The sequence below is a fragment of the Sorex fumeus genome, unplaced genomic scaffold (assembly GCF_029834395.1).
Source record: "Sorex fumeus unplaced genomic scaffold, SorFum_2.1 ptg000047l, whole genome shotgun sequence".
In the NCBI taxonomy this organism is placed as follows: Eukaryota; Metazoa; Chordata; class Mammalia; order Eulipotyphla; family Soricidae; genus Sorex; species Sorex fumeus.
The window spans coordinates 35,208,025-35,220,180 of record NW_026606104.1 but is presented as its reverse complement, the minus strand read 5'-3'; the positions used below and the strand labels follow the sequence as shown (position 1 = coordinate 35,220,180).

The 12,156-nt window shown below is 54.3% G+C and overlaps 1 protein-coding gene across 1 annotated transcript; it reads right to left on the bottom strand.

Moving 5' to 3' along the window:
* Positions 1-8,016: 8,016 nt before the first annotated feature.
* ACTL8 (actin like 8) lies at positions 8,017-10,257 on the bottom strand. Its single transcript, XM_056122919.1, has 2 exons — positions 9,913-10,257; positions 8,017-8,832 (listed from the first exon to the last, which is right to left on the bottom strand). The coding sequence occupies exons 1-2, from the start codon at positions 10,255-10,257 to the stop codon at positions 8,017-8,019; spliced, it is 1,161 nt and encodes a 386-aa protein (XP_055978894.1).
* Positions 10,258-12,156: the final 1,899 nt, after the last annotated feature.

The following is a 12,156-nucleotide window of genomic DNA, read 5'->3' as shown; positions in this document are numbered from 1 at the left end:
TGATTCTGGGGGTCTTCGGCTGTCAGAGCTCTGGTCGGGGCAAGGAGGGAAACTCAACCCGCCCCCCTCCAAGGGGCCCTGGCGAGGACAGCCAGGCGTGGGGGCAGGAGACTCTGCCAGGTGTGACACAAAAAGCAAAAAAGATAAAGTAAAATAAAATAAAATATGGCTGGGAGAGAGAAGAGTGGAGGTGTGGGGCTGAGACAAGCTCCCTAGTAAGGCAGGATTTTAGGAGAGTCTTGGAGAAGTGACAGGATGAGCCAGCAGTCAGGAAAGATGGTCCAGGCAAAGGGAATAAGGAGAGCCAAGGGCTGGATTGGACCTTGCCTGGCAGGACCAAGGAGCACTGGGGAGCGCACAGAGGAGGGAGAATGGGGCAGGAGACCTGAGTGTGGCAGGAGCCAGATCAACTGAGCAAGGCTCTGGGACACATGCCAGGGGCAGAGGCCAAACTTGGGCTTCAGCTGAGTGAGATGGAGCCATGGAGGCCTTTTTGCTCTGGGGTCACACCCAGTGATGCTCAAGGTTTACTCCTGAGTCACATTCAGGAGTCACTCCTGGCTTGGGGCACTATATGGGAGGCCAGGGATCAAACCCGGGTAGACTATGTACAAGACAAGTGCCCTCCCCACTGTCCTATCACTCTGTCCCTCGTGGAGGCCTTTTAAGAGCAGGCTGCGACATGCAACGTCGCTGTTCACCCCCTTGTACACTAAGCGTGGAGTGTCTGGGCAGAGCTGGAAGCAGGCGGGCAGGTGGCGCTCCTTGCAGAACCCAGGTCAGGAGGACGGCCACACAGCAAGGGCAAGGGAGGAAATGGGCTGTCTTCAATCTAGATGGATTGTCCAAGATTATTCATGGCGACACTGGTGTTTCTGAGTACATCTGACTTTCAAGGTCTCTGGCCACTGGGTCAACTGTTCTTCTGAGAGGCCTCTGACACAGACATTCTCTTTCCACTCAACCCCCTCCCCACCCCCTCTCCCCCCCAGAACTCGAAGAGCCTTTTCACGTGAAAACTGTGAACCTCCTCGGGGTTGGGGCCAGCCAGAGAGCTGGCAGCTTGCAGGAGACGGAGCTGCCACCTCAGGCTGAGATGAACCATGCAGCTCCGGGGAGCCAGAGTTTCCAGATGGGGTCCGGCCTTCTACATCTGGTGAGATGCTCTTCTGCTGCAGAAAATGGGCCAGGCCAATCACCCCGAGCCCACAGCTGTGGGTCTCACCCCAACCATGCCCCGAGGAGGCAAGTCAAGAAGACGCATCACTGCCAGGACCGGCAACAATGCCAACAGCACATTTACTAAGCTCTAGACAGGGTGCTCGGTGTTTGCTGATGTGTTTGGGTCCGTTGTTTATCTTCCACTGTAAGATAGGAACATTTATTGCCACGTTCTCCAGATGAGGTGTTCGAGAATGCTAAGTGGTTTCCTTCAGGCCAGGGCTAAGAGGCTCTGCAGCTGGCCCCTTCAGCTTCTTCTGAGTCACAGGACACACTCCCCACCTCATTCCTATACCCATCTTCCTTACCCCATAACCCGTGGGCCCTGTCCCCTGCTCCCCAACCCAGTCTTAGAAGCAGGGATGGGGTCTAGAGTGTTAGCACAGCAGATAGGGCATTTTCCTTGCACATGGCCGACATGGGTTCGATTCCCAGCATCCCATATGGTCCCCTGAGCACTGCCAGGAGTAATTCCTGAGTGTATGAGCCAGGAGTAACCCCTGTGCCTCGCTGTGTGACCCTTCCCCCAAAAAATTAAAAAGCAGGGACAGCCCTCTATGCCCTCCCCTCACTCTACTGCCTGCCCCCAGGTCCTGTAGCCACAGCTGAACCATTGCCTTCCCAGGGAGCCGCCTTAATTCCAAGTACAGAGGGAGGGACTGGGAACAGGCACTATTTTTAGAAAACTGAAAGGCAAGTTGGTTCCTTATTGCAGTGACAATAAACTAATGCCTTAGCAAGGCCCTCAGGGAATGTTTTTTAATGAATATGTAATGACTAAGGTCTTAGATAAAATGGCAAAACCAGAGGAGATGGCCTCCTGGTGGGCCCGCCTTTTTCTGGGTCTCCTGGCAGATGGCCTGTGAGCCAACAAGATTGCTGGCTCGTGGGAAACGCCTTGGGGGAGGCTCAGAAAGGCTTGGTCACCTGCCCAGGGTTGCACAGCTAAGAAGAGTAGTTACTGGCACAGCTTGGGGCCTGCAAGGCCCCTTACCCCGTGGCTGTTAAGCTGACTGGGGAGGGCGCGGGCTGAGCCACATTCCCCTCTGCAGGTTAAACATCACACCTGCTATTTGGCTCTATTTACTTTCAAGAAACCCACTCTTTTCCCCATAAATCACACAGCATCCTGGCCCTGTCAGAATCCTCAAAGGCCCAATTAACCCAGAAGACTGGGGCCCCTTCTCTGCAAACTGCCCCCAGACCCACAGCTTTTCGGGCCAGGAATATTCCCAAGCTGGTAGGAAGGCAGCCCAGCAAGCCAGCATTTATCCTATAGCGACCCCATCGGGGGAGGGGGAACTCCGCATGCCTCAGAAACCACCCACAGCCACTAAATTCGACTGCCAAGCCTTTATTAGTGGTGATAAAAGGCAGCAGAAACAGCACCGGGCTCTCGACTCCCAGGTGGGGGCCTCAGTCCCAGGAATTAGTCATGTTTTGACTGGTGGAGTTATGGAATTTATAATGGAGGCCCTGGAGAAATTAAACACGGATTACGGTCAACCCCCTCCCCCAGCCAAATGTCTCCAGTGGGAACAGTGCCTCTGGGCTCCCTCACCCCCTCCAGGAGCCTGGCTTGCTGGCACAGAGTGCTGAGGAGGATGGGCATCCCAGTGCAATACGGGATGCCTGAAAGAGGCAGCTCTGAGCTGCCCCCCAGGCTCCTGGCGGTTTGTACCCCTCAGCAAATCCTGGATGAAAGGGTGTGGGTCTACTCTGCTTCCTGAGCAGCTCCAAGCAGCCAGCTTGTCAAGGTGAGTCTTTCCACCATGCTCCCTTCTTGCACTTCATGGTGTCCCTGAAGGGAAAGTCACCAAATGGAGGGAGAAGTGGACTGCATTGAGGCAAGTCCCGTGAAGGAGTTGAGTCAGCCTCTCGCTGATTCTAGGGGCTCTTTTGTATTCCCCAGGCCCCTGAGAACAGCTCTGTCGTGAAACCCAATGCCTCTGTCTGAGCCATGTGAGGAGAAATGAACCCTCACTGAGCACCAGTAAGGGGTTGATGTCAGCAAGAACCACCAGTGGCTCACACTTGGGTGTGGCTCATTTTCAGAACAAGACTCATTCTTCAATTAGGAGAGGGCTCAGCAAAGAGCAGCCGTCTGCACCGATGACCCAAAGCCCCGTCTCAGCTCTCCTTACAGATGAGGCACAGGGACCAGAGAGGAGCAGGTGACACAGGAAGTGAGGGACACATTTAAGACCGGAGCTGTCTGAGCCCAGCACCAGAGTTCCTTCTGCTTAGCCAATAGGACCATGAAAGCAGGTAGAAGGGAGCTGTCGAGGATTTGCAGTGCTGAAAAAGAGTTCATGGAGCACAGCACAGATCAGTCTAATGAGACAGGGTGGAACTCCTTCTCCGCTCACCTTGGTGACTCTCTCCTCCAAAGTCGCTTCTTCTGCTACTTTCCAGCCTAGAGGCACTCTAAAATCAATAGCCACCAAATAAGTGGTCGGATGAGTTGGGTCCCTCACGTCCACCACATTCCTAAGCATCACAGGTACCACACCCCCAGCCTAAGGCATCAGGAAGGAACAAGGTCCTGGATAAGCCAGAGTGAGAACCTAAAGTCTCACGGACATGTGTCTGCATGGCTCTTGATTTATGAGACTGCTTTAGTCCGATCCCTCACTGGGCCATTCTCCAAGTTATCCCCCGAGTTCCATTCCTTCAAGTGATGTCATGCCTCCGCTGAGCACTCTGACAGGTTGACCCCTGGTGCCCAGGATGAGGTCCTGCCACTTCTTGGCATGACATAGGAGATACTTTGTGGGCTGGCCCAGCAACCCTCTGCCTTCATCTGTTCCCACTTCCCCATCCATATTCTTCAGCCCATCCTGAATGTCCCTTTTATATAAACCTCCATGTGAGGGGGGGGCAGGAGAAAGAGAGGAGAGGGAAAGAGAGGAAGACAGAGAGAAACAGAGAGAGACAGAGAGAGAGAGAGAAAGAGAGAGAGAGAGAGGAAAAGCACCTGTCACAGAGGCAAGCAGGGGGTGTGGGGTGATGGGAGGGAACATGGGGACACTGGTGCTGGGAAATGTACACTGGTGGAGGGATGGGTGTTGGAATACTGTATGACTGAAAACTAATCATGAACAGCTTTGTAATCACAGTGATTCAATTTTTAAAAAAAAAAAAGTTTAAAAAATAAATAAAACTCCATACCAGGGAGTCAGTGGTAGTGATGGGACTGGGAAGCAAGGACAAGGGCCCCAAACAAGCTGCTAAGTCAACAACACCTCTTTCCAGAGAAGGTCCCTCTGATGGACCGCCTCTCCCAGGCACCAGGCACCCTCCAGGCCTGCAAGGCCTGCGTCCAAAGGAGATTATGCTCCAGCACTCAGACCAAAAACAAAACAAAACAACAACCAAAAAAAAAAAAAAACAAAAACAAAAAACCAGCATCGTGCTGCAAGGCCTCCTGTGACATAGATGCCAAGCAGGTTTCCCCTGCCCCAGACAACAGGGCACAGGGCACAAAGCAGCACCACTAGGAGGCCAGTCCAGATGGTCTGGCTTCGAAGTCTCAGCCCGTGTCTGTCTGCCTCGCTAAAGAAAGGGTCCCTAAAAGAGAAGCCCTGGAAGTCGCTGCTGCAGCCAGGAGGGCATCCGTGTCAGCGCTGATTTTGTTCTCTGCCTCTGCAGAGCCTACGGCTCCCGCCGGGTTATCTGGGGAAACTTGGGCATCGAGCCCCACCCAAACCCAGCTACAAGGGTGCCAAGCCCTGGCCTTGGCAAGAGAAACTGGCAGCACTCTCCCCTCACAGCTGGGAGTGGCCCGCCTGGGGCCCTTCCCTTTGTCCCTTCTGCCAACCCCACCCAGCGTCCTGCCCCCCGCTGCCAAGACCCTGTCTCCCACCCCCTGCACCTGGCTGCCCCTGGCAAGCAGCCGCAGACCCCTCGTGGAGGACAAGCCTCCTCTCGCTCAGAGCAGCTGGCAGCCCAGGCCAGAGCTGGCAGGCGTCGTCTGGGTTCCTCTCGCCGCCCCGCCAGGCCTGGAGTGCCGGCAGCTCCACGCTAGGTTGACGGCCCTGTACAGCCCATAGAGCAGCTATTTTTAATTTAATTGGAGAGTCAGAGGAGAGAGATAGTACCCAGCGAGGGAGTTTTAAAAGCTTTCTGGGTGGGGGAGGGGGAGGGAAGGGAAAGAAAAGTTCATAATTATACACCAGGCAGCCAGATTTGATGCTTGAACAGAAAGGTTAAATGTTACATTCGGAATAAAACGAGAAAACGAGTTCTGATGACAGTTGCCCAGAGCTAAATAAAGAAAAAAAAATAAAAATAAAACCCTTGCCCATCTTCTCTCCGACTCCCTCTTTTCTATCAAACTCATTTCTGAAGTCCCCCCACTAGAGACTTTTAAAGGCCAGGTGTACACAAATAAACCGGGCTGGGTATAAAGATTACTGTTCGGTATATCAGCACTTTCACTGTCATCCCAAAGCAGCTTCTGCGAGCATCTGGGAAAGTCCTGTGCGGGGGCAAAGGAATCTGGTAAGACCCAGAACACCAGAAAGATAGGTTCTGCAGGTAGCAGCAGTCGAATTTAGTTTAAAGAAGTCCAATCCTTCCTCTGCAAAAGGACGAGTGGCATGGGTGAGCTCACCCAACCATTGTAGTATTGTAGTATTGACATGAGCAGAAACCTGTGGGGTGAGACTGTCTTAATATTAAAAGTCAGATGGCACACTCTTTTTCCTTCCTTTTTCTGCAGGGAGTAAAGGTGCAATGCCTGGAGTTTAAGCAGCTATTTTGTCACCACGAGGCAATCCACTAAACGTGAAAGAGAAAAAATGGAGGAAAGCTACTACAATTGATGATGAACAGAGGCTCGTGTTTCATATTGGTTACCTGAGACAAATATGTCGGCTGCTTTTAGTCTAGCTTCCCAGGCATGCTGGATTCACTTCTAACTGTGGCCATCTATTAGCTTAAGTATGAACTGGAGCAGGTGTGTAACATCACCACGCTTCAGCTTCGTGTTTGGAAACGGGGACAGAGAGCGCTCATTTCGGTGTTCACGCGAATCCATTTACAACGCACTTGCCGTGATGCCTGGCAGGGCGCCGTGACTGCCGGGGTCATTAATACTCCTGATTAATAGAGAGCAAGATGGAGCTATCACGTCGAAAGTCACATCTCGTATTTCAGTCTTCAACATGACTTCTCATCCCTCATCCTCACTTACTCTCAGTTCCAGCCTGCCAGAAGCAGAAGGAGCAGCTCTGGTTGGCCTCGTTGACACCCAACAACGCAGAGAGGGGGAGCACTTGCCCAAGGTAACTTCACCGACCTCAGTGCCAGTCGGATATCAGATCTAAGAACCTGTGGCAGGCTGAGTCTAAGCGAACCCCCCCCCTCCAGGCTCATCTTTCTAGAATCCCACCTTTTCCATTGGGGGGCTACCAACGTCTCAAGGGTGGGGATAATGTTGTGGCTAAAAGCCTAGGGCACAGGTGTCAAAGACCAGGTGAGCTGGACCCGGGGCTCCCAATTCCTCTTCCTCTCTGAAGCATCAGGGGGTGCCTGAGGGTCAGTCCAGCACCTCCTCTGCTTACGCTCCTCTGCACTGTTCACATGAGGGACCCCAGCCTCCACTTGAGAAGAGCACTGTGTTGGAGAGCCTGGCCTGGACCTGAACCCCACTTGCTCCACCAACCAGGAGAAAGCATTTGCAAACAGACACTTACAGCTGCTTTCTCAGCAACTGAGCCAGCCGCCACCCCGCTCTGCTTCTGAATCTCAGTGGCGGAACAGACTCAGCTCTTTCTCACCTTTCTCCTGGCCCCGTGGAAGTTGGAGGGTCCGGGGGCTCTATCCGAGATTTTCCAGGCTCCCCCCCATCTGCAACTGTGAGCCATTGGGGTTCAGCTCACATGAACTGACCAGACCTAGGTTTGCTCCCAGGGCCCCGAAAAGGAGGGCAGTTACCCGCTGTCCCCAACGGTGTCCACTGGAGTCCAGCCCACCAGAAGAAGGCGAGCCTGCACCTCTCTATTTCCCTGACCTGGCTTCGTCCATTTCCTTTCTCGTCATCTGAGATGCTCTGCATTGCCCCACCCTACAGCCAACTGTCAGGGCCAGGAAACCAGAACCCTCACCCGACTTCTTCAGAGTCCCCATGCCGCTCAGTCCGGGATCCTTAGGCTTGCACACATGAGGCTCATGGGAACTCCAACTTCAACTGAATTAAACAATAACAACAAAAACCCTCTGGAGAGCACAGAGTGTGTGCGGGAGACCCTTCCCTGTGCTGCTTGGGCGTGGCCCCGGTTCATCACTGCCCCTCCCCCCATGTCCACTACCTCAGACCCAACACAGAAGCCAGCACAGGTTTTGCAGAAGACCTTTATTTGCATACTTAAAACAAGAGTCTGGCCTAGGTCGGCTTCCATCCTAGCAATTCTTCCCTGGCCAGAAAGATCTAGAAATCTCCCCTCTCCCCAATCTCCTTGGTCGCTAAGCCCTCGTCACAAAAAAATCAGGACACCGAGCAGAAAGGCCCATTCATTCTCTTGCTCCAGTTAAAGCCTGCTGCACCGAGAAGAAGGGGACAACCCAGGAGGACGCCCCTGGAAGCCACGCAGCTGGTCAGCCCAGAGACGGCAGGTGACCAGCCATTCCCGCTCCTATCACAGAACACCCCTGGGAAACGCCTGCGCCATTCCAGAGATGACATCGTCACTCTTTATGGGTTGAAAGCCACCTTGAGACAAGAGAAAATCCTAGACCCGGCTGGTCGCTCGTGGCCCAGACACCCCCAAAGCCAGCCCACCGCAGCCCTGCTCAGACCCGTCCCCACAGTTCATTTGCCCCCTGCTCGGATTGGTGGTCAGGCCCGGAGCTCTCCACTGCAATAGGTCGTAGTCCTTCGTCATACTCTGATTTTCTGATCCACATAGACCCATAAGTGGACAGATGAGCCACCACAGACCCGCCTAGCCAGACACTAAAGTTCCTGAGAGAATGGGCCCGCAGGGCAACAGCTCGGTGGATTTTGGAGAAATGGTCAAGGACCAGCAACTTATTCAGGCGCTGGGTGAAGCCCTGGTAGAGAGAGGCGCCCCCGCAGACCTGCATGTTGGAGACCAGCTGCGGCTGCAAGTCTTCCTGGCAGGACTGGACGGAATCCATGACAGCCTGGGACAGGCTGGGGCCTGGCATGTTGAAGATATGCGGGCTGAAGAACATCTCTGGGGCCATCCTGTGCAAGGGGCTCAGCGTCACGTAGGTGCCGTCGGGCAGCTGGAAGCGGCTGTCCCCGTGGGGGTCCTGGCTGATGATCAGCATCTGATGAAAATCCTTCGGCACGTAGCACACCTGCCTCTGCATGGAGGAGACCTTCTCCAGCTTGTCTGCGTTGCTCTGGCTGCTGCCCTCCGTGAAGACTTCCCTGAGGAGGTAGGAGGACACGTCCCAGTCTCCCCATAGCATCACTTGCCTGCTCTGAACCAGAGGGACGCCCCGGACAAAGCTCTGCACCCGGGTGAGGCCAAAGCCACAGTCCATCACCACGCCACTCAGGAGGCCCTGGGAGAACAGGGACATCTGCAGCTCGTTGGCCAGCATGATGGACCGGACCCCCAGCCGCTCAAACATGATCTGCAGAGAGAGCCAGAGATCAGAGACCCAGGACCCCCAGAGCAGAGCCTGCTGTTTCACTTCCCTTCCCCCCTCCCCAAATGGCACCAAGACACCCCACTCTCAAGAGGGATGTCCTGCAGAGACCCCGACCATCTCCAGGACTGTGTGTGCGGTGGGAGGAAGGAGGTGAAGAGAGCAGAGTGGGCGGCAGGTGCCTCAGGAGGGGGCGATGATGATGGGCTTCCAGAGAATGCTTTGGTGGGGGGATGAGAAGAAACATCGGGTGCAAGGAATTTGCGCTGAGATGCCTATGTGAGCAACGGGGTGACAAGAGCGTCTGTGCTGAGAGGGGAGAGATGTGTAGTCTGGAGCGGGGACTAAGAGTGGATTGAATGCTGGGACAGAGAGATAGCCCAGCAGGGAGGGTGTTTGTCTGGGATGTGGCCAACTCAGGTTCAATCCCTGGTACCCCGTGTGGTTCCCCTGAGCACCATCAGGAATGATATCTCTGAGTGCAGAGTCAGGAGAGAGCCCTGAGCATCGACAGGTGTGGAGATATAAAGGGAGGGACAGAGGAAAGCAAGGAAGGAAGGGAGGGAAGGAGGGAGGGAAGGGAAGGAAGGAGGCAAGGAAGCAAAGGAGGGAGGGAGGGGGAAGGGGAGGGAAGGGGAAGGGGAAGGGGAAGGAAAGGGAAGGGAAGGGAAGGGAAGGGAAGGGAAGGGAAGGGAAGGGAAGGGAAGGGAAGGGAAGGGAAGGGAGGGGAGGGGAGGGAAGGGGAGGGGAGGGGAGGGGAGGGGAGGGGAGGGGAGGGGAGGGGAGGGGAGGGAAGGAAGGAGGGAAGGAGGGAAGAAGGGAAGGAAGAGAGGGAGGGAAGGGAAGGGGAAGGGAGGGGAGGGGCGGGGAGGGAGGGAGAGAGGGAGGGAGGGAGGGAGGGAGGGAGGGAGGGAGGGAGGGAGGGAGGGAGGGAGGGAGGAGGCAAGGTCCAGCAAACAGTGGGTGCTCAGTGATTATCTAGGTCTCTGGGTTTCTTATGTCGCCACTTGCAAACAGTGCCAGGCTTTCTGTGCCTTGGGGAGATCAGCCCCAAGGGAGCCTCACCTCCAGGGTCTTCCTCCGCTCTAGCAAACTCTTCAGGACAGACTCTGCAAGCAGGACGCGGGTATCCTCCCTATTCCAATTGAGCTTCTCCAGGATGTACGTCCAGAAGAACTCCATGGCCTCCCAGTTGTGGATGCTGCCCTGCTGCACGGGGTGACTGAAGATGTCGGGGCTCTCATCGTTAATGCCAAGGCGTAGCTGTGACAGGGCATTGCTGGGGCCAGGCATATGCTCAGAATTATAGCTCACGATGCTTGGACGGATAATCTGGGGCTCGTTGTAGCCGCTCCAGCCAGCCTTCAGAAAGCCGGAGCCCACATCTATGACGATGGTTTTCTCAGTCATGGCGGGGCTCACACGGCAACTTAAGGATGCTGTAGGCTGGGGCCTCCTGTGGAGGGCAAGGGTGGGGGGGGGGGGGTTCTCCTGAGGCCTTTCGAGGCCACCTTCTGAGTCAAGCCTCACGATCCCCTGAAGCCTGTTATCCCTTCCAAATCTTCGCGCAAACTACAACCTAGGCCTGGAATGTTCTTTACTCTGACTCGACCTGCAAAAGGTCAGCCTCCTGGGCCTATCTTTGGGAAATGCTGCCAATTCCCAGTTCCTTCTAGCTCCTCCTACAGTATGCAGTGCCCACGGTCATGGCACCAGGCGCGTTCTGGAGTCCCAGAGGCAGACACTGAGCCCTGACTCTGCAGGCTTGGCAAGACACTTGTCAGGGAGTAAGGCTGGGAGACCACTGGCTGACTGGTTCAAGGACAGCCATCAGGGGCCATGGCTCCTGGGGGTGACTGTGAATCAGGAGGGGCTCACACAGTCCTTGCAGTAATGACAGCAAAGGGTCTGGGGAGAGGAAGACACCGGTTCTATCTGGCAGAGTACATGTTTCGTGGTCATCTGGGACTCCCTTTGAGTCCTTGGTAAACTGGGTACCACAAAAAAAAAAAATGCCCAGGCCTTGCACATAGCATAGCCAGATACTGGATAGAGGCAGCATCTACCCATGATAATGGAGTTGCCACCCACTGCTCATTCGCCCCAGGGATTAGAGGGGGCTCCAGGCAGATGTTCCCAGTGACCTCATCTGGGAGCATGAGAGCCTAAGGCATGGATGCATCAGGGACATTTGGTAGGAAGAAGGAGCACAGAGATGGAGAGAAACTGGAGAGAAACACCAGCATAGTCAATAGCAGTTTTGACAGACAGATAGGGAAGGGCCCCTCCCCAGGCAATGGCAGTAAATTTCCTGGGAAGTCATTAATAGCTCTGAAGTTGCAAAGGCCAACCTTGCAGAAAACAGGAACTAAGGCCTTGATAAGACCCTCACCTGGCCCCAGCAACAGACCCAGAGAAACTCCTGCAGAAACAAAAGACCAGGAAAGAAATTTCAAAGAAGACCATCACCACTCCCAACCCCCCTAGGCAACCTTCTTAGCAACAGACTTTCACCTAGATGGAAGACCCACCTGGGGGCAGGTTGGAGAAACTATAAAAGTCACCTTGAACCAAGGAAATACAAGATATGCTGCCCAAGCCCCTGAGCTGCATGTGCCCATGTGGCCCAGCACATGCAGTGCCTGAGCATATGTGTCACTTGCATCTCCCCACTTGAGATGTGTACTTTAATGCTTTCATGTCTAATGCTGGGTTTGTGTAGGGGCTCTCTCTGCCCTTGGAGAAGCCCAGGTTCTCTCTTGAGCAGTTACTCTCCACTCTCCCACTCTCTCTCCCACCTTCTCTTCCTCCTTCCCTTCAAAACCTCCAAATAAAAGCTGTGTAATTTCACTGCCCGTCTACTCCTGAAATTCCTTTCTGCAAGGTGAGACAAAAACCCTGGGTCCCAGGTGGCAGAGGCAGATCGGGATAAAGTGACCATCTTTCTCCTCCTCACGTAACATGAGTCATCCACGGGGCTCACCGACATCAGTTTCACCCAGTTGCCTACTCTATAAATCCCATCTGGGCTCCTACAATGTACCCCAAACTCTTCCAGACTGGCTGGTTCCTGCCTTCCCCAAGCTGTCAATCAGCACCAGGTCAAATGTATCAGCCAGGGAGAACTGATGCAACAGAGAAAAAGTTTAATCTGGGAAGTGTGACATGGAATTTGAGGGGCAGAGAGGTATAGGGCTACTTGCTGGCACCAGGAATAGCCAGTTTCTAAGGTGACCCTTGAGCAAAGAATAGAGACCAGAGAGAGCAGGAAAGTCTTCTGAGCTGAAGAATAGAACGTGCCAAGGTTTG

Coding starts and splice junctions, on each gene's coding strand:
- ACTL8 (XM_056122919.1), bottom strand. CDS start 10,257: ATGACTGAGAAAACCATCGTCATAGATGTGGGCTCCGGCTTTCTGAAG. Junction 8,833..9,912: donor AGCGGAGGAAGACCCTGGAG/GTGAGGCTCCCT, acceptor CTCTCTCTGCAG/ATCATGTTTGAGCGGCTGGG.